The sequence below is a fragment of the Mesoplodon mirus genome (genome assembly GCF_964341445.2).
Source record: "Mesoplodon mirus genome assembly, chromosome: 11".
Lineage (NCBI taxonomy): Eukaryota > Metazoa > Chordata > Mammalia > Artiodactyla > Ziphiidae > Mesoplodon > Mesoplodon mirus.
This window is the reverse complement of record NC_138987.1, coordinates 95,791,802-95,812,679: the sequence shown is the minus strand read 5'-3', so window position 1 is coordinate 95,812,679 and position 20,878 is coordinate 95,791,802. Positions and strand designations below refer to the sequence as shown.

General features: G+C 43.7%; 1 protein-coding gene across 1 annotated transcript; it reads right to left on the bottom strand.

Moving 5' to 3' along the window:
• Positions 1–704: 704 nt before the first annotated feature.
• Positions 705–6,706, bottom strand: LOC309812374 (negative elongation factor C/D-like). The gene is made up of 2 exons (XM_082636104.1): positions 6,551–6,706; positions 705–2,999 (listed from the first exon to the last, which is right to left on the bottom strand). The coding sequence occupies exon 2, from the start codon at positions 2,955–2,957 to the stop codon at positions 1,221–1,223; it is 1,737 nt and encodes a 578-aa protein (XP_082492230.1). The 5' UTR covers positions 2,958–2,999; positions 6,551–6,706; the 3' UTR covers positions 705–1,220.
• Positions 6,707–20,878: the final 14,172 nt, after the last annotated feature.

Below are 20,878 nucleotides of genomic sequence, written 5' to 3'. Positions count from 1 at the left end.
TCCTTGAAAGTCTTTGTTCACCTGCCCTTGTTACCGACCGGGGTTCTTGGTTTCCTTAATCAATAGAAATTGATAACAGGCCTGAACAAGAAATCCAGTCAAGGCTTTATGGGGGCCCCTGCTGTAGCAGGAGGGAGTGAGAACAAGTAAGTTTCCCCTGCTCACTGGCTTGCTCCCCAAGGGAGCGAGATGGTTCCTTCTATGGGGTGAAGGTAGAGGTGTGTCCAGGGGTCAGGCCAGAGGGCTGATTTAGGGGTATACCCGCCCCTTTGGTGGTGGTGAGTGCAGGGGGCTTGCGCAGTACCCCGCTTTTGCTCCATACATCCTGTTTTTGCTCCCAGCTCTTCAGAAGTGGCAGTTGGGGTTTCGGTCTTTTTGTATCTTGTTGTCCATAATTTGCCCCAACGATACACGCATGCAGTGATTTTTACCCTTATAGTTTCTTTGTATTTTGTTGCTGGAGGAGAGGTGTGTCCAGGTGCGAGCCCTGCAGCAAAGGGTCCCAGGTCCCAGCCTGTGTCACACTTAGACTTGCCTGTGTGGGTGCATGTGTGGGTTCAGTGGTGTGTGCTCAGTTATGCACGTAGAAAAATTCCTTATGCTGGTGATGGACTTACGCTTAATGCTGCCTGTTGAATCTGGGGTGACGGCAGTTATTTAATAAAAACTTAGAAAGTCATATGCCTTATAAATTTTTAGTTATTTATTTTTTCATTTTGAGGACAAGTGTCTAATTTACGAGAACAACATAACACTGGGATCTACATGTTCCACCCACAGAAAGGCTTTTATCTGTTCTTGGAGAATTAAAGCATTCAGAGCAATACGAACTGACTGTTCAGGTCTTGTGAGAAAACTTAAGTCAACTTTGAAAATAGTTCATCTAAGTGTCCCACTTTCTGAATTTCCACCACCCTGGGGCTGCCGGTTGGCTACATCACGAAGGATAATGGGAACCTAGTTCCAATACTGGGGTAGATGAATACCGAAAGCAGGATTTAGGGGTAGCCCTGGATTTACAAGGAAAGGGGACTGTTCATCATAGCAGTTCTCCGCTTGCATTGCTAACATTTTCCTTTTTACAAAAGTTCTCCACCTCCTCCCTCCAGAGCCCATTGCCAGGATGCTGACTGGGCCTCTTCATCGATAGCTTCTGGAAAGGCTTTTTCCACAACGGGTCTCCTGGAATGTTCTGCTCCGTCTCTGGAGGATGCTCTGAGTCAGTCCACCAGCATGAAGTTAGACCGGCAGTGAGCTGTAAACTCCGTCACAGGGTGCTGTTCGCCCTCCATTTTAATGGTGCCAGCAATGCTGTCGTTTTCCAGGATGGGGAGGAAAAGCTGCACAAAGTCAGAGGTGTAGGGAGGTGCGATCACATCCAGCACCTCGGTCACAAAGTAGCGAATGAGGGAAATGTCGGTGTCCCCCTGCTCCAGACACCTGCGGATGTAAGTGACCACAGGGAGGACGTAGCCTTGGCTGAGCAGGTGCACCATCCTGTCCAGGAGAGTCTTCTTCAACTCGAGCTGCTCCATCACGTCCAGCTGGGAGTGCTGCATCTCCAAGAGCTTCACCAGCAGCTGCAGGACCTGGGGGTGCAGGAGCTGGTGGCAGGTGCTGATCTGGTCCAGCAGCGCCAGGTGCACGGGGGTGCAGTGGGTCTGCAGCTGGAAGCACCTCGGCTCTGATACGCTCCAATCCATCCACTTCAGCACACCCACTGCCACCACTGGAAACCTGATACACTTATAGAGGGTGCTCAGCTCGGCCACGAGCTCAGAAGCCCCTTTGTTCTCAGCGCAGCACAAACTGTGAGCAGTTTCAACAGCTTTGGCCGTTGACTTCAGCTCGCCTTGATTGATGCTCACACGCCTGTCCTTCTTCCAGGTCTCCACCACACTCACTGCATATGCCAAGATATGGATGTACTTGTGCTTGTGGTCCAGGTTGATCCTGGCCCCTGGTTTGAAGAGTGAGTCCATGAAGAGGTCCAGGAAGGCCGGCACCCGGATCAGTTCCACAGGAGGCGGGTCCACGCTGGTAAACAGGTTGAAGAGGACAGTGATGTCGGCCGGATTCAGGGCCCCCTTGGACAACATTGCCCCAAGGGCCTGACACAGCCTGGGGTACGAGGCAGCTGTGCCCAGTGCGAGAGAGATCCGACTGGCATCGCGGCCTCTCTCCTGGGCGAAGCGCTGCACCTCCTGTGCAATCCTGCGCACGGCCCAGCCCCCCTGCCCTTCCTGGGCCAGCACGGACATCAGGACCTGGGCCACCAGGTACGTGTGCTCCCCGTGGCACACCATCTTAGCAAACTGAGGGAGATTTTCTGCAAGGTTGTCTTCTCCTCCATCCAAAAGTGTAGCCAGAGAGGTACAGAGAACTCTAGAAAACACTTCCAACTGCTGGCAGGCTGCCGCCACGCCGGTGATCTCCCCGTGGTATCCTGCATCGGAAATCAGCTTGACCGTGAAATTCAGCATCAAACAGTCTGGGTGCGCTTCAGTCAGTTGGTAAACAAGACCTCTCCACGTGGGGTGTGCAATCATTTGTTCAAGCCAAGCGGGGGTCTCTCCTTCTTCAGTAAAGATAGAATCTGCTTTGCGGGGGTCGAACTGTTTCATCAGTAAAGTCTTCAAGTGATTTTCCACCGTCTGCTGAACCTGCACTGGTTCAACCCCCGTCTGAATGAGCCACTGGGCCAGCAGGTTGACGGTCTGGGCCACAGCTGTGTAGTTGTCTGATAAGAGCCGGATCACCTCCTCCGGAGACCCTCCTGCCTGAAAATACCTCATCAGAGTGTTAAAGATGGAGGGTTCCATGATATAATCCCTGGTAGAAAATTTCTGTAGGCATTCTTGCTGGACCTGGGCGTCCTCTTCTTCCTGTGCATCCCCCCTCTCCTGCTGGCCGCCCCACTCTGCCGCGCTCCCGAAGTCGTCCTGGTCCAGGTCCATGCTGACGCCCGTCAGGGCCCTCGCGTCCTCTACCCTGGCTGCCTGTTTAGGAAGAGAAACAGGATTATGATCTGTTCCCCCTTCTTTTCAAAGCTTTAATACTTAAAACTGATCTTTCTTGATAGGAGTATGCATTTTCCTGAGTAGATAATAGGAGGACAGTTCTACTGTCTACTTTTGATGTAATTTGAGTCTTATGGCCCAGAGATGATTTCATTGGCCAATTGAGATGCTTCTCTATAATGATCACATGCTGCATGTATACTCAGATAAAATTATTACTCTTTTTAAAAATTAGGAAAAACTATACTTTCTCCAGACAACTAATATATTCTCTCAAAATCTAATCACATGTCCCTTTAACCTTTGGCACTCAAGAGATCAAAAGCAATAATTCTGAAACAAATCTTGACTCAAAATTAGTGACTAAGATCAAATGCCTTGTTTTTTGTTTGTTTTTTTTTTTTAGCGGTACGCGGGCCTCTCACTGTCGTGGCCTCTCCCGCTGCGGAGCACAGGCTCCGGACCCGTGTCCCCCGCACCGGCAGGTGGACCCCCAACCACTGCGCCACCAGGGAAGCCCCTAAATGCCTTGTGTTTTTATATGCTATTGCTATGCCTCTTCATTCATTGAATCTTCCATTGAAGTTAGAATTTTCTTTTTCTTGATTTTATTAATTTTTTTCCTGCTACATATTTAGTCATTTAACTATAATCTTAACACTTATACATGAGCCAAGCAATTGTCTCTAGGTAACAGTGAAAGGTTTTGGTTTTTGAGCTAAGAACAAAGGTAAGTTTTTCTAATATTTTAAGCAGAGAATTAACATGAAATGATTTTCTTTGAAAGAGATTGTGGCTGCCGAGGGAGAATGGCTGAGAAGGGAGCCACTGGGGACAAGGGGGCAGTAGGAAGACAGGTATTAGTTAGGCTGACAGTGGATGTGGGCTGGCGGGGGAGGGAGGGGGCGGGGTGGACAGTGAGCAGCACCGAGAGATACTGAGGGTCCAGTGAAGGTTGGGGGCTGGTGGGGCGGGAGCGGGTGAGACCACTGACCACCAGGTTTCTGGCTCCATCCAGGCAGACAGAGCAGTGTCCCCTGAAGACAGTGATTTAGTGGAGAAGATCCTGAGTCTACTGTGGACGGGATGAATCTACTGCCCTTTGAAGACCACTGAAGCCAGGAAATGAGTGAGGTCACTAAGTGAGAGGCTGAAAATTGGCCATTGTGGGCAGAAAGCAGCAAACACATAGTTTGTTTATATTGTAAGATGTTCTTTTTCAAGCAAAATTTTGAATTACAGCCAACATTTAAAAATCAAGAGGCTTGGGCTTCCCTGGTGGCGCAGTGGTTGAGAGTCCGCCTGCCAATGCAGGGGACACGGGTTCGTGCCCCGGTCCGGGAAGATCCCACATGCCGCGGAGCGGCTGGGCCCGTGAGCCATGGCCGCCGAGGCTGTGCGTCCGGAGCCTGTGCTCCGCAACGGGAGAGGCCACAACAGTGAGAGGCCCGCGTACCGCAAAAAAAAAAAAAAAAAAAAAACACCAAGAGGCTCAATGTTAAAATTCAAATTTTGACGTGAAAAATAAAATCTGATATGAGTGATCCTAAATCCCCAGGTGAACAGCCATTGTCTGGACCTGAGGAGGACTTGCCCCCTTTAGATGGAATCTGGTTTCCCGAATCAGCTACAGTCTACACAGCCTGCTTAACTTCACCTACCAAGCGCTGGCAGACAGAAAAAAATATAACACACACACACACGCTCATTCCCCATTTGTGACTCAGAAGATCACATATTCTCTGTATAATAAAGCCTCTCTTCCTATTCAACTGTTCAGTTCTGCTGCAGCTGAACCTACACTCTGTTACCACTGAAATCCGTAAGTATTAGCAGAGAAAATTTACTGTGCACTGAGGATGCCTGTGGTAACTGATGGCAACAGGGTCAGGCAACTCCAGTCCCAGCATCTGTGTTTTGTTTGTTTCATTTGCTTTTCCTCAACAAAATTCCAAAGGTCAAGGTTTACATAACATTAGACAGAGTGAAGAAAACCAAGGAAAAACAGAAGGCTTGAGAACTTGCAAGGGGATGTGGCCCTTGGAGAACAGGAGGGCCACAGAGAGAACCCAAGCTCCTCAGTCCTGGGTTTATCCAGTCTATCCCAGTCCCTGAAAAACAAGAAGAGGAGCAGCCCACGCTCACAGTGCTGGCAAGATTTGTGGTTAGGATCTACACACAGCTCAGCCAAGCTAAAAAACCTCATGTATTATACCATGGACTATAAGGCAGCAATAAAAAAAACTATGAAGTAGGTCAATAAATACTGATGTGAAATGACATCCCAGATATATTTGAGATAAATCAAATGAACACTTACAGCAGAATAAATTTCTTAGATTGAAAAGCGTATCTGATAAGTGTTCACATAAGCAGAGGGCTTCGCCGGGAAATTCTACTAATATGAAAATAATAATTAAACCCTTCCCAAATACAGAAGAGAAAGGAACATTTCCAGCTCACTCTAAGAGGCCAGTATTAATTACCCTGTGTTATCAATCAGGGATCAACTAGAGAAACTGAGCCAGTAGGAGATGTGTATTAGAGATTTGCAGCAAGGAATTGGCTTACAGGATTGTGGGAACTGTCTAGGCAAGTCTGAAATCCTTGGGGCAGCCGTCAGAAAAGGCAGGCTGGCACCCTTTGGCACCAATGAAGCTGCTCTCCACAGACAGAATTTGTTCTCTTCAGAGAAGCCTCAACTCTACTCTTAAAGCCTTAGTTAATTAGATCAGGCTTATTGGATTATCTAGGATAATCTTATTACTTCAAGTCAATTGATATGGATTTTAATTACATCAAAAAATACCTTAAGGGACTTCCCTGGTGGTGCAGTAGTTAAGAATCTGCCTGCCAATGCAGGGGACACGGGTTCGAGCCCTGGTCTGGGAAGATCCCACATGCCGGGGAGCAACTAAGCCCTTGTGCCACAACTGCTGGAGCCCACATGCCACAAGTACTGAAGCCTACACACCTAGAGCCCGTGTTCCACAACAAGAGAAGCCACTGCAATGAGAAGCCCACACACTGCAATGAAGAGTAGCCCCCGCTCGCCACAGCTAGAGAAAGCCCACGGGCAGCAGTGAAGACCCAACACAGCCAAAAATAAATAAATTAACTAATTAAAAAAATTTAAATTCAAGGTTACTAATTCTATTTTAAAATTTGCAACTTCAAATGTGTGAGGTTCAAATCATTAGTTACAACCTTTCCCCCCTCTCTCCTGTCATTTCCATCCACAATATAAACATACTATAATTATTACCAGGTTAGGAAAGAAAAAAGTCCCTTGAATCCCACAAGACTCTATTGCTATCACCCCATTTTTAAGTTTTTTTTTACAGGAAAACCCTTTTAAAGCATTCTCTCTCTTTGCTGTTTGCATGTTGGTGATTTATTTCCTGCTCATTGTCTCTTGAACTTACTCCAGTCAGGCTTTTACATCCCATGGACACCCCTCTTGTCAAAGTCACCAGTTAATGATCTTAACATTACAAAAATCTAGTGATCATTTCCCAGCCCTCTCTTACCTGAAGTTTCCGGAGATCTCTCCACTTTAAAGGCTTTCTTCTCGTGGCTCCTAGGACCCAGTCCTTTCCGGAGATTCCTTCTATGTCAATGGCTGCTCCTTGGGAGTTTTCTTTGCTTCTTCCTTCTCCTTCTCTCTACCTCTCCCTGACTTTGGACCTCCTATGTCTCTCAAAGCTAAAGCCCGAGAGCTCTGAGCTCCTATATATACTGTCCAAGCACGGAAATCTAATCACAAGGATTTTGCTACCACCCACACAGTGATTAGGTCTGGATTTTAATCTCCAGGTGTATATATATCCAAATTCCCAATTCAGTATCCCTACTTGGACGTCTAATAGGTCATAAGTCAAACTTAAAACTCCCAACCTCAACCATGATGCCCTGCACTGACCCCTGACCCACTCTCAGTCCTCACCATTCAAGTGAAGCCAATTCCATTAGTCCAGTTGATTGAGTCAAGAACCTCAGCATCATGACTCTGCTTCTTTACTCTTGGTGCAAACTCAACCTGTCAGAAAAGTCCGGCTTGACCTCTTGCTACGTTTCTGACTCCTGTTAACACTTTGCTTCACACATTTTGTTCCATCCCCTCTGGTTGCCTTGCTTTTCAGTTAACAAGCCAAGCGTGGTCCCAACGGAGCCCTTTGCACTTGCTGTTTGCTCTGCCTAGAAAGTTAGTTCTCCAGATAAAAGTAAGACTTGTTCTCTTACCTTCTTCTGGTTTCTTTTCCAGTACATTTATTGACAAGGCAGAGACCAAACATGAGGCTGCAGTCTGTGTTAGAGAAGACAGTTAGGGATTTGGGATTAGAGTAGGAGAGTTAATGGAACCTCCGGGGGGTTTAATCTGGGTTGTGATTAGGTAAAATTTAAATCTGAGAATTGATGAGAGTTCTTCTAAACTGGAGACCAGCCTGAAGACTTTCCAATTCAGGCTCTGGGTTTTGTACTAAAAGGGTGGTAAGTGATGAGGAGAACTCTAGGGTAGAGACAGATTGGGTGAAGGACATGGAAAGACCAATAATTTGCTGGTGGGGAGGTTACAGAGATGATGGTGACTAGAACTAAGGTAACTGTCATTCAAATCTTGGATGTCAATGGGCCACAAAAATGAGCCCCAGTGGTAAAGTGGGCAAAATATTTAAATAGGGTTTTTTTCCGGCAGATAGATATGGAAGTGATTCTTTCTGTGTGTGTGTGATACTATAAAAGTTATTTATTCACTATACACAGAACATGTCCCCTATAAAATGTACATAAAAAACCCTAAAAAGTGTAATTTGGTGAACATTTTCTTGATTACAGAACATACTAAATCAGTTGGGATAACAGCTCTCTGTCTGCCTCAAAATAATCTAATTATAGTACCCAGAGTATCTTTTATATTTGATGCAAAATTAAATACTTTATTTATTTATTTTTGGCTGTGTTCGTTGGGTCTTCGTTGCTGCGCATGGGCTTCCTCTAGTTGCGGCGAGCAGGGGCTACTCTTCGTTGCAGTGCACAGGCTTCTCACTGCGGTGGATTCTCTTGTTGCGGAGCACAGGCTCTAGGCGCGCGGGCTTCAGTAGTGGCATGTGGGCTCAGTAGTTGTGGCTCGCAGGCTCTAGAGCGCAGGCTCAGTAGTTGTGGTGCATGGGCATGGGCTTAGTTGCTCCGCGGCATGTGGGATCTTCCTGGACCAGGGCTCGAACCCATATCCCCTGCACTGACAGGCAGATTCTTAACCACGGCGCCACCAGTGAAGTCCCTAAATACTTTTTTTTTTTTTTTTTTTTTGCGGTACACGGGCCTCTCACTGTTGTGGCCTCTCCCGTTGCAGAGCACAGGCTCTGGACGCGCAGGCTCAGCGGCCATGGCTCACAGGCCCAGCCACTCCGCGGCATGTGGGATCTTCCCAGACCGGGGCATGAACCCGCGTCCCCTGCATCGGTAGGTGGACTCTCAACCACTGCGCCACCAGGGAAGCCCCCTAAATACTTTTTTAAAAAAAAAATGAATACTGAATTAATGGGAGTATTGCTGAGTGAATGACTAAATGAGAGTGATGACTCAGGGACTTTTTTTTTTCTTTGGCTGTGCCACGCAGCACACAGGATCTTAGTTCCCTGATATGGGATTGAACCCGTGCCCCTTGCATTGGGAACACAGAGTCTTAACCACTGGATCGCCAGGGAAGTCCTTAAATACTTACTGTGAGAATTGTTTCCTAGATTTCAAATATAAGTAACATCATATGATATTTGTCTTTCCCTGTTTGGCTTACTTCACTCAGTATGACAATCTCTAGGTCCATCCATGTTGCTGCAAATGGCATTTTTCATCCTCTATTATGGCTGAGTAATATTCCAGTGTGTGTGTGTGTGTGTGTGTGTGTATACATCACATCTCCTTTATCCATTCCTCTGTCAATGGACATATGGACATTTAGGTTGCTGCCATGTCTTAGCTATTGTAAATGCTGCTGCAATGAACATTGGGGTGCATGTCTCCTTTCGAATTATGGTTTTCTTTGGATATATGCCCAGGAGTGGATTGTAGGATCATATGGTAGCCCTATTTTTAGTTTTTTGAGGAACCTCCATACTGTTTTCCATAGTGGCTGTACCAATTTACATTTCCACCAACAGTGTAGGAGGGTTCCTTTTTCTCCATGCCCTCTCCAGCATTTATTGTTTGTAGACTTTTTTAAAAATTAATTAATTTATTTGGTTGCATAGGGTCTTAGTTGCAGCAGGCGGGCTCCTTAGTTGTGGCATGTGAACTCTTAGTTGTGGCATGCATGTGGGATCTATTTCCCGGGCCAGAGATCGAACCTGGGTCCCTTCAGTGGGAGCGCAGTCTTAACCACTGTGCCATTAGGGAAGTCCCTGTAGACTTTTTGATGATGGCCATTCTGACTGGTGTGAGGTGATACCGCTTTGTAGTTTTGATTTGCATTTCTCTAAGGGGGCTTAATTAGCGATGTTGAGCATCTTTTCATGTGCATTTTGGCCATCTGTATGTCTTCTTTGGAGAAATGTCTATTTAAATCTTCTGCCCAATTTTTTTTTTTTGGCGATACGCGGGCCTCTCACTGTTGTGGCCTCTCCCATTGTGGAGCACAAGCTCTGGACGTGCAGGCTCAGCGGCCACGGCTCACGGGCCCAGCTGCTCTGCGGCATTTGGGATCTTCCCAGATCGGGGCACGAACCCGTGTTCCCTGCATCGGCAGGCGGACTCTCAACCACTGCGCCACCAGGGAAGCCCAAGGTCATGTTTTTATTAACTAACATGAATTAAATTTAAGATACAAAGCTTTGGAGCTATCTTCCCAGAAATACCATTAACAGAAATAATGAGTGTATCTGAGAAACAAACTGTAAGCAAATAGATCTGTGGCTATTGATCAGTTCCAAGCAGCCCCCCTGCCTGGGTGCTTGTTTTAGCAGAGAGGCACCAACGGTGTCAAGGAGAGTTCTGTACACAGAGGTGCAGGATCATCTTTTTTCTCAAGCAATTATCTATGAATCTCAGCATTCAGTACAAAATGCAGAACCACCATTTGCTCATTTCTCAGTTGGAGAACCAAAAATTTTCTTTCTCCAGTCCAACTGTTAAAAAAAATCTCTGATATACCTATTTATCCGATCAATTGATTGATTGATCTATTGATTAAAATTTTTTAAAAAGCCGGTATAGTTCTGCATCATAAAACGGTCCTTGCATGACGTGTCCACACTCCTTTGGAGGGCCAGAACCTCCTGTTGTGCACTTAATCTCATCCTCCCTGACTGCTCAAGGTCATAACTCTGGGAATTCTCATTGCTCTCGGTTGCATCATCACTATTTCCCTCAGAACTTGATCTTTCCCGTCAGCATACAAACAAGCTATTAACGCAGAATCCTTGAGCCCTCTGGGGATATCTGATAGTAGGCATTAAAATTCCTTACGCTGTTCATTTTTTTCCCAGTTGCTCTAGAAAATGAGAAAATTGAAATTCTTGATGTAATTGTGTTCATATGAGACAATCTCAAAATTGGGTCCCACCCCATGCCTAGTGAATCAGCGTCTGCATTTTAACAAGATCCCTGGATGATTCATAAAAGTTTGAAAAGCACTAGACTAGAGCAGTGGTTCTCAACATCAGAATCACTTGAGTAGCTTTGAGAAATCCTGATGTCCAGAGACCAATTAAATCAGAATTTGGGGGGGCGGTGTAGATCCCAGGGGTCTGTGTTTTTTAAAGCTCCTTCTGATGACACCAATGTGTAGCCAAATTTGAGAACCACTGGACTAGACAGACTTTTCCTGTGTCACTGACTGACTAGTGGTGCAACCTCTCTAGAGAAAGAAGATTGAATTCATGTTGACCCCAGGAAAAGGGAGAGACACTTGCTGGTATCTTACATGGTATCAGCATTGGCTAGACAAGATCTGTCCTGACTTCCGGGACTTCCCTGGTGGTCCAGTGGTTAAGACTTCATGCTCCCAATGCAGGGGGCCTGGGTTCGATTCCTGGTCAGGGAACTAGATCCTGCGTGCCGCAACTAAAGATCCTGCACGTGGCAATGAAGATCCCACGTGCCACAGCTAAGACCCGGTGCAGCAAAATTAATAAATAATATTAAAAAAACAAAAAAGATCTCTCCTGACTTTCAAGACATATTTCTTAAGGTTGGCCCAGAGGAGGGCCAATGAGACTTCAAGAATGAGAAGGTGAAAAACCAAACCAAACTAGCTGCTATATGCAGTCATAAAACCTAAGTATACAGCAACAATAAGGAAGAAATATTCAGGGATACGAATGACCAAATGAGGAAGAAAAAAAAGACCTTGGGGTAGATGGTGGCTAGGGGGTTGGCAGAGGGAAATGAGCACCTACCTATCTCCTAGGGTCGTTTTTAATGGTTAGTAGTTGACAATTCTGCCCATGTCTGTTTCAGTTGACCAAGAAATGAAGTGCTTCATGGGAGCCGCAGGAGTCCAGTGGTTTTTCAACCATCATTCTAGTTACTGCTTCTATCTCATCTGAAATATTTGGTTTTAGAGAGTCAGGAAAAAATGGAAATCAGACCACTTCTCCTCAATCTTGAAGAAGATTGTTATCTCCATCCATTTCTTGGAGCTTGATCTTGTTCAGAATCCCTGGTCCAGCAGCTCCACCATCCAATCCAGTATCCCATCTAAAACCAGGCATTACATTTGTTTGTAACATCCTTTAAGTCTCTTGTCATCTAGAACAGTGTTTTTTCATGACACTGACATGCTGAAGAGACTGGATACTCTTTAATGTCTCATATTTTGGATTTTTTCTGGTCATTTCCTCCTGATATCATATAGCTTATTCTTATATTCCATATGTTTTCTGTAAACTGGAAGTTAAATAAGCTTGGTAATAATATAATCTTATTGACAACAATATAAAATCATGGATGCCTGTGTTATATAGCTTCGTATCAGGACAAGTGGAATTTCTAGTCATCCCACAATAAATATGGCTAAGGTTGACCCCTGGGTTGGTGGGATTACAGACTGATCTGGAGGGATGGACTTTTAAAAATATTTATTTATTTGGCTGTGCCAGGTGCTAGTTGTGGCAGGATCTTTATTGCCACATGTGGGATCTAGTTCCCTGACCAGGGATCAAACCCAGGCCCCCTGCATTTGGAACAGGGAGTCTTAACCAGTCTTAACCAGGGAAGTCCCAGGGATGGATTTTTATGTAGTAGAAATTACTGAAAGAGGAAGACCAGGATGTTAAACTATCTCCAAGAGTGATTGTAATTATAGGCCATGGTTAAGGAGGGGAATACGGCAAGATGGACCTAAAGGAGAGAGAGAATATTGAGGGATTAGAGGATTAGAGGTTGTGCAAAGGTATGGAAAATTGTTGCTAACACAAGGGTCTTGCCCTTTTTAAAGCAGCCTGGATAATGGGGATAAGACACCTGTTGCTAATTTCACCAATATCTGTGTTTTCTTCTTTGGGGGTACATCGCTGCAGTACATTTCCTAGCCTTCCCTGAAGTTAAAGATGATCATGTGATTGATTCTGGCCAATGAAATGTGAATGGAAGTGATGGACACCACTTCCATTTTGGGCTCTAAAAACCTTCCCATGCATGATCCTTTCTCTCTTTCTGCATCAATCCATTGAATGGAGAAGACTCTTACAACCTAGAAAATGGCAGCGCACATGCTAGAAGAAGCCTAGGTGTTGGTCATGTGGAAAGCCACCTATCCAAGGGTGCTCATGTTGGACTGTGATAGCGGCAAGGACTACTGAAGTCTTTGAGGAATTTACTGTGAAGAGGAGCAAGGACACAGGACAGTAGCTGATGGTGAAAGAGTTTTAAGAGAAGGCCTATTTAGAATGGAAGAAATGAGAACAATTTTGATGCTCATAGATATAATGCACAGAGAGGAAAAAACTGATAAAGAAGGAGATAGGAGAGGATTGCTAGAGCAACGTACTTGACTAAGCAGGAGGCGATGGGATCCAATGCACAAATGCTGAATTTAGCATTAGGAGCACAGAGAGGTTGTCTGTTGTAACAGGAGAAAAGGCAGAGTACAAGTACAGTACAAGTGCTGATAAGTTAGGTTGTAAGAGTCTTCTCCATTCAATAGATAGATGTGAGGGACTTCCCTGGAGGTCCAGTGGTTAAGACTTCGTGCTCCCAATGCAGGGGAATTAAGATCCCACATGCCACATGGCACAGCCAAAAAAAAAAAAAAAAATTAAAAAAAAGAGAGAAGTAAATCAACTTGATTTACTTCTTAAAAGTATTTATACATAACTTTTAAAAAATAGAAATACAGATGTTACGGATACCCTGCCCAATTCGTTCTGGAAAGTCTAACTCATTTCTACAAGTTCAGAAGGTAACTCCACAATATAAAAATACTTTACCTTGTTAAAACATTCACTTTATAATACTCCTATTACAAAGTATGCTGAAACGAAAATACTTGAAATGAGTCCTTTTTGCACATGTTTAAGATAGTTTTATGGAAGGAGCATAATTTCCTCAAGTGACAGGCATGTTTTACATTTTGATAGGTATAGCTGTCCTCCAAAATAGTTTTGTTTGAAGAGTAACTAACACTCGCTGTGTGAACCACAGTTGCCCAGGTATTTGGCTTTGATGGGATGGGGTTGGGGTTATGTTAGGTGTCAAGGTTAGGTGTCTGAAAGGTTTTATTCCTCTGTAACTAGTCAATCCTAAATACCACCAGCAAAGCTTTCAGCTCAAGCCTAATAGTTATTTACTTCATCATCAAATTCATCATCAAGGAAGATCAGTAGGGGTATTTCCAACATAGCCAAAAATTCTCATACTTTTCCTGAGTAAAATATTATTGCCTCTCAGTTAATGATCTTCAAGGCTCAACCATACACACTTTTCCTCTTTTCCATTTCTGGGAAATATTCATAATCTTTCAGGACAGAGCTAGTCTCAACATAATGCTAAAAGCTTTTGCATAATAATGAAAGGTTGTTGAGGACAAAGATCTCAGAATACTTATTATCCCACATAGAAACAGTTAGTTCTGGGTAATGAACACATACTTAATAATTTGAGTATAACCCTCCCGGACCATGTTTCAAGCCTCTCCCATGTTGTTGTCCATTTCCCCACCCATCAATAACTTCCCACGAGGGGTTCAAATCATCATCCTGTTCAACTACCTCCATTCTTGACATGTCTCTTTAAGGATGGGAATCAAAATTCGAAATGCCCTATACAAGGGAAAAATCTGTGTATGCTCGGAGTAAATGCAATCTAGTGAGTACACTGGCAGAAGTAATAACTGTTTTGTTCATGGAATGATTCATTGATATTACCTGTATGTGTCTTTTTCTCTTTATTCATATGCGGGTTTTTTTTGTTTTGTTTTGTTTTTGCGGTACTCAGGCCTCTTACTGTTGTGGCCTCTCCCGTTGCGGAGCACAGGCTCCAGACGCGTAGGCTCAGCGGCCATGGCTCACGGGCCCAGCCGCTCCGCGGCATATGGGATCTTCCCGGACCGGGGCACGAACCCGTGTCCCCTGCATCGGCAGGCAGACTCCCAACCACTGCGCCACCAGGGAAGCCCTGCTTCTCATTTTTGAATTTGCCTTCCATTCTTCATTGATTTCAAAATTCTGAAATACTCATGCTTTCCACGAGTCCCAAGGCTTCTCCTTAGGGCCAGCCAATAATTTAGTGGTAGCATTTTAAACATCAATCAGATTAAAAGATTACATAGATGCTAAAAATGATAAAGAACTAATTAGGGAGTAGTTAGAGAGCCAAATAGGAAAAAGACAAATGACATGACCAAAATCACATTACGGGAAAGTAAAAAGCACTGGTATCTAGTCTACTTATTCTGATAGAGTAAATTCCTTTTGGCATATCCCATAATGATCCTAACTGTATGAGCAGGAAAACAAAGTACTAAAATGAGAACTAACACAAATGTGTTTACTTTCTCTAATTCCATCAGTCACAGTTTTTAGTGTTTCCCTCTTCATTGCTTTCAGGATTATTCATCTTATATTGGCAACATACGTTTTCACATTTTATTCCTTTATTTATTGATCCATTCTGGAAAAGAGAAATGTGGATTAATTTGTTTATTACATTTCAATTTGGTTATGACAATTTTGGAACCAACTGCCATCGGGTGGGTTTTCTTTAGACAGGAAATGTATGGGAAGGGAAAAAAAGGAGGAAAATAAGACAACTTTTTTTTTTTGGCTGCACCGCGCGGCATATCGGATCTTCGTTCCAACCCGTGACCCCTGCAGTGGCAGCGTGGAGTCTTAACCACTTGACCGCCAGGGAAGTCCAAAATAAGACAACTTTAAAGCAATATTTTAAACAAAGTAACTTAGTTTGTGAGTAATAATATTAAAAATAGTACTATATTTCACATTTTAGTAACTCAGAAATTGGATGGATATGTCTTACAGTCTAAGCATCATAGTTTATTTTCATCTTTATTTTCTTAGTGGTCCATTAAATGATAATCCATAACATATACGATATGATTAAATTATATAGTATTCGCTAACATTTATTGTTTATTATGGGTCTGGCACTATTCTCAGAATTTTCTTGTGTAATCTTCTCTCATTTTTATACTAAATTAAGAAGGGACGGATTGGTGTCTTATAATCAAAATAGCAGTAAAATAGATATCGGAGAAAAGGTTCTCTGAACATGTTGTCTATCCCTTTCACTTAGTCAAACTGGTCCAAAAGAAGTCAATTACTTTTTCTTTGTTAACCCCATGTGTTCAAACAAGATTAGTAGTATCTGCTCTCCCTAACATGTGGAGCAATTAGGAAGATGTTGGGTTCAAATACTTGGAAAAGTATAAAGAAAAACATTCTTTCTGCAGTTTTCTTCTCTGGAGTCAACTAGTTATAAAAATCCTGGAAATATGTTCCTTCTTTCTTCTTTTCCCATTTTAGAGACATACAAAGAAATGTAAAACAAAAACATCAAAATAGGCTTCCCTGGTGGCTCAGTGGTTAAGAATCCCCCTGCCAATTCAGGGGACAACAGGTTCGAGCCCTGGTCTGGGAAGATCCCACATGCCATGGAGCAACTAAGCCCGTGCGCCACAACTACAGAGCCTGCACTCTAGAGCCCGCGAGCCACAACTGCTGAGCCCGTGCTCTGCAACAAGAGAAGCCAGCACAATAAGAAGCCCACTCGCCACAACTAGAGAAAGCCCACTTGCAGCAACAAAAATAAAATAAATAAATTTATTTTTAAAAAGTTATTAAAAAAACATCAAAATATATTTCTTCCATATTATATGAATTTTATTACTTCCTTCCTATGGAAACCACATTCCTTGTGTTTGCTCATCACTTAAAAGGAGGAAAATATTTACTAAAAATTCTCCTATAATAATAGCCTGTATTTATGATATGGGCTGTGTGTGTGTATTATGATTTACACACACACACACACACACACACACACTGAACATGCATACACTCTGGGGAGGGGAGAGGGGCTGGAGGATGAATTACTCACCAATGGCCAAGGATTTAATCATGTCTGCTATGAAGCCCCGCCAAAAGTCCCAAAGGAAGGGGTTCTGAGAGCTTCCAGGTTGGTAAATAGGTGGAAATACAGGGAGCATCGCCACATGAAGAGGGTGCAGAAGCTTGGAGCCTCTTCCCACAGACCTTGCCCTGTGCCTCTCTTCCATCTGGTTGGTCCTGAGGTATATCCTTTGTAATAAAGCAGCTATCTAGTAAGTAAAATGTTTCTCTGAGCTCTGTGAGCTGCTCTAGCAAATTAATCAAACCGAAGGAGGGGGTTGAGGGAACCTCCAATCTACAGCAGGTCCATCAGAAGCCCAGGTCACAACTGGCTTCTGAAATTGGAGAGTCGGGGACATGGAAGCGATCTTGTAGGACTGAGCTCTTAACCCGTGGAATTGGGGTGGATAGCGTCAGAACTGAGGTGAATTGTCAGACACCCAGTGGATGTACTGAGACTTGCTTGTTGTGGGTGTGAGGAAACGCATCCTGCCCACCCCGACATTGGAATCGGGTCCAGGAACACCAAAAGACATCATTAATTAATCCTCTCTAAGGTATAAAATAATAGATGCTGTAATTATACCCACCGGCATATGTATATTAGACTAATGATGCCTTATTATAAAATTTCATTTTCATTAAGACAAAAACTATATGTGCATAGTTTTGGATGGCAGAGATCTGTAAGTCTTGGTGCTCTTTGTGAAACAGCATACAGATTTACTTAAGGCAACCACATAAGTGAAGAAAAAATTTACTGGCTGAAAAATATTACTATATTTGAACATGGCTGTTCATAAAAATATGGAAACATTTTTATCGATGTGTGAGACCTTAGTTTTGCTCTTGGCTTCCTTGAAGCTTGGTTTTCCTCCTGCTTCTCTCAACATTTCTTGTTTGTCTGCTTTGTAGCCTTATCCTCTGCAATGTAGCTCAGAAAGTTTTGTCTCCTCTAATCCTCCTAAAACAATATATTTAAGGTTGGAATTTTAAAAATTAAACATTGAACTTTTTTGGAAATTCCCTGGTGGTCCAGTGGTTAGGACCTTTCACTGCCAGGCCCGGGCTCAATCGCCGGTCAGGGAACTAAGGGCCCGCAAGCTGCATGGCATGGCCAAAACCAAAAAACAACGTAGAAACATTGAACTTTTTCTTCTTCTCACTGTACACTGTAGTGTCCACTGTATATATCATTTACCCAATTTTGCGTTCTCTGTTATAAAAGGCAACCCCTGCCATCTGGTCATGCATTCAGAAACCTGGAAGTTGTCCTAGAAACTTCACTTTCCCCAATCTTCCATTTCTAATCTATCACCAGGTCATGTGGACTTAACCTCATAAACTTCTCTTGAATTTGTCCACATGGCTCCATGTCCACCCTGTCCCTGGTCCAGTCTACCATTACTTCTTGCAAGGAATGCTCTAAAATCCTCCTAACTGATCTACTCACAACACCTCCCACCCCTCTTCAACACGTGCTCTCCATTTAACCCAATGCTCAACATTTTTACTGATCCTGCCTTTATTTAAAATTTTGATATTTTGTCCATCATGGATTTTTTTGCATTAATTTAGATTTTTAAAAATAATGCTTGTGGGACTTCCCTGGTGGTCCAGTGGTTAAGAATCTGCCATCCAATGCAGTGGACACAGGTTTGATCCCTGGTCAGGGAACTAAGATCACACATGCTGCGGAGCAACTAAGCCTGTGCATTCTAGAGCCTGCTCACCACAACTAGAGAGAAGCTCGTGCGCTGCAACTAAGACCCGGTGCAGCCAAAATAAATAAATAAATAAATAAAATAATAATAATGCTTGTGTTAATCAACTATACTCCAATATAAAATAAAGATTAAGGACTTCCCTGGTGGTCCAGTGGTTAGACTTTGCACTCCCAATGCAGGGGACATGGGTTTGATCGCTGGTCAGGGAACTAAGATCCGTGCAAACAAATAAAATAAAATTTAAAAAAATTTTTAAATAAAATAAAATGGAAGCTTGTGATGGAATCACTCTGAATCTTGAGTGTGATTGAATCTGAATCTACACACATGGAAAAATTGCATATAACTAAACACACATGCAAAGACATAAACACAAGTTGAATACATGTAACACCGGTGAAATCCGAATAAAGCTAGTGGATTATATCAATGTGGAAGAAAAATAACGTTTGAAAACATTTATCTTGAATACTGAGGTTTTAAAGTTCTTCCTTGGGACTTCTCTGGTGGTGCAGTGGTTGAGAATCCACCTGCCAATGCAGGGGACAGGGGTTCGAGCCCTGGTCCGGGAAGATCCCACATGCCGCAGAGCAGCTAAGCCCATGAGCCACAACTACTGGAGCCCATGCTCTGCAACCTACAACAAAGAACAGCCCCCGCTCGCCACAACTAGAGAAAGCCTGCACACAGCAACAAAGACCCAATGCAGCCTAAATAACTAAATAAATTTATCCAAAAAAAATCTTCTTTGAAAATTAAAGTTCTTCCTCCATTTGCCCTGGTCTTACTTGCCCCATGCTAGTCTGTGTCCTTCCTCTACCCTCTAGATAACCAGTAGCAGCAACCCCTCCCCCAGTAACTACCAAAAATGTCGCCAGACATTGATGAATATGCCCTGGGGGAAAATTGCCCCTAGTTGAGAAGCACTGCTCTAATGGTATTAAATGTTGCTTTCCTGGTTCACACGGCAACTGAGTCTCTGTCTGGAATTCTGATTCCCTCAACCATCCCCTCTACTTCCTTTCATCCAGATCAACCAGGTTTTTAGCACCGTAATTGCTTCTCTATTTGGTCCCAGGAGTAGAAAAAGTGAATGTATTTCTCAGCTGGTGGAGGATGAATAATGGACAAAGCCTTCTAATTTCTGAGAAAGAGGATTGTTGGCAGAGCCTCCTAATTGCAGGAACGGATGAGATGAGAGCTCTGGTGGTGTCAGCAGGTCCCCACGCTAGCTAAGAGAGTGGCTGCCTGCACACCCCATCTCCTGACTTCCAAACATGTACTTTAGGAGTTGGCCCAGAGAATGAGTCTGTACAGCATAATTTTTAACAGTCAGATCTGGTTTCGGTTTCTCCACTCTCTCGTTGTGTGACTTAGTCAAACCTGTAGTTTTTCTAAGACTTCATTTCTACCTCTGTGTAACAGGCAACATAATATTTACTGCACAAAGTGTTACATATATAAAAGCCATTTAATTTTTTTTAAAACCTTTTCTAGACTCACCACTAAAACGTGTTCATTATCAAATGACTCTTATACTTTAAAAAAATAAATAAATAAAGCGATGGATGTTTTGTTTCCAGACAGTTAGTACCAGAGAATCATGATTACCACCCATGGCCATCACTTTGTACTTCGATTTGTCAGTAGTGAGTGTGTGTTGGGTAAGGGTGTTCCTATAATCAGATCACATATTTTGTTAATAATGAGTGAAGTGACAAGATGGTTCATAAAAAGGGAAACAACAATATAAAACGAAACCTGAATGACACCTTCAGTTACCCATGTCTTGCATTCTTACCCAGTTCAAACACAGGTATTTTGATCAGAGGATGATTTTCCTTCTCTTAAAGCAGATATTTTCATTCTCTTCTTCACAAATTAGCCCTCATCCCAAGGATGGTTTGCAGCACTGGTGGAAGTAGTAGTGGAAACATTTCTCCTTAATTAAAAATCATATTTAAAAAATTATTTATGTTTGGCTGCATAGGGTCTTCGCTTCTGTGTGCGGGCTTTCTCTAGTTGCGGCGAGTGGGGGCTACTCTTTGTTGAGGTGCACAGCCTTCTCGTTGCGGTGGCTTCTCTTGTTGCAGAGCACGGGCTCTAGGCGCGCAGGCTTCAGTAGTTGTGGCACACGGCCTCAGTAGTTGTGGCGCACGGGCTTAGTTGCTCTGTGGCATGTGGGGTCTTCCCGGACTAGGGATCAAACCCGTGTCCCCTGCATTGGCAGGCGGATTCTCAACCACTGCGCCACCAGGGAAGCCCCAAGAAAGAACTGGATTCTTAACCACTGTGCCACCAGGAAGTCCTAAAAATCATAGTTTCACTAGGTCGTTTGAGCCTCTTGGCTAACTCATTTCCTGCCTGTGGACAGGCTCCCTGGTAAACATCTTTGTGTTTCTCTTGGATAGGAGTGAAAGATGATCTCTAGGCACAGATGTCTCAGGCATGAAGAAGGCTTCACTTTTAAGTTCTCTTGGGGTGCAAATCCTGAAACCTAAATAAAATCCCTGCTTCTCCGCAGTACGCACAACTGAGCCAAGCTTTCGTGTGCCTGGGATCTGGA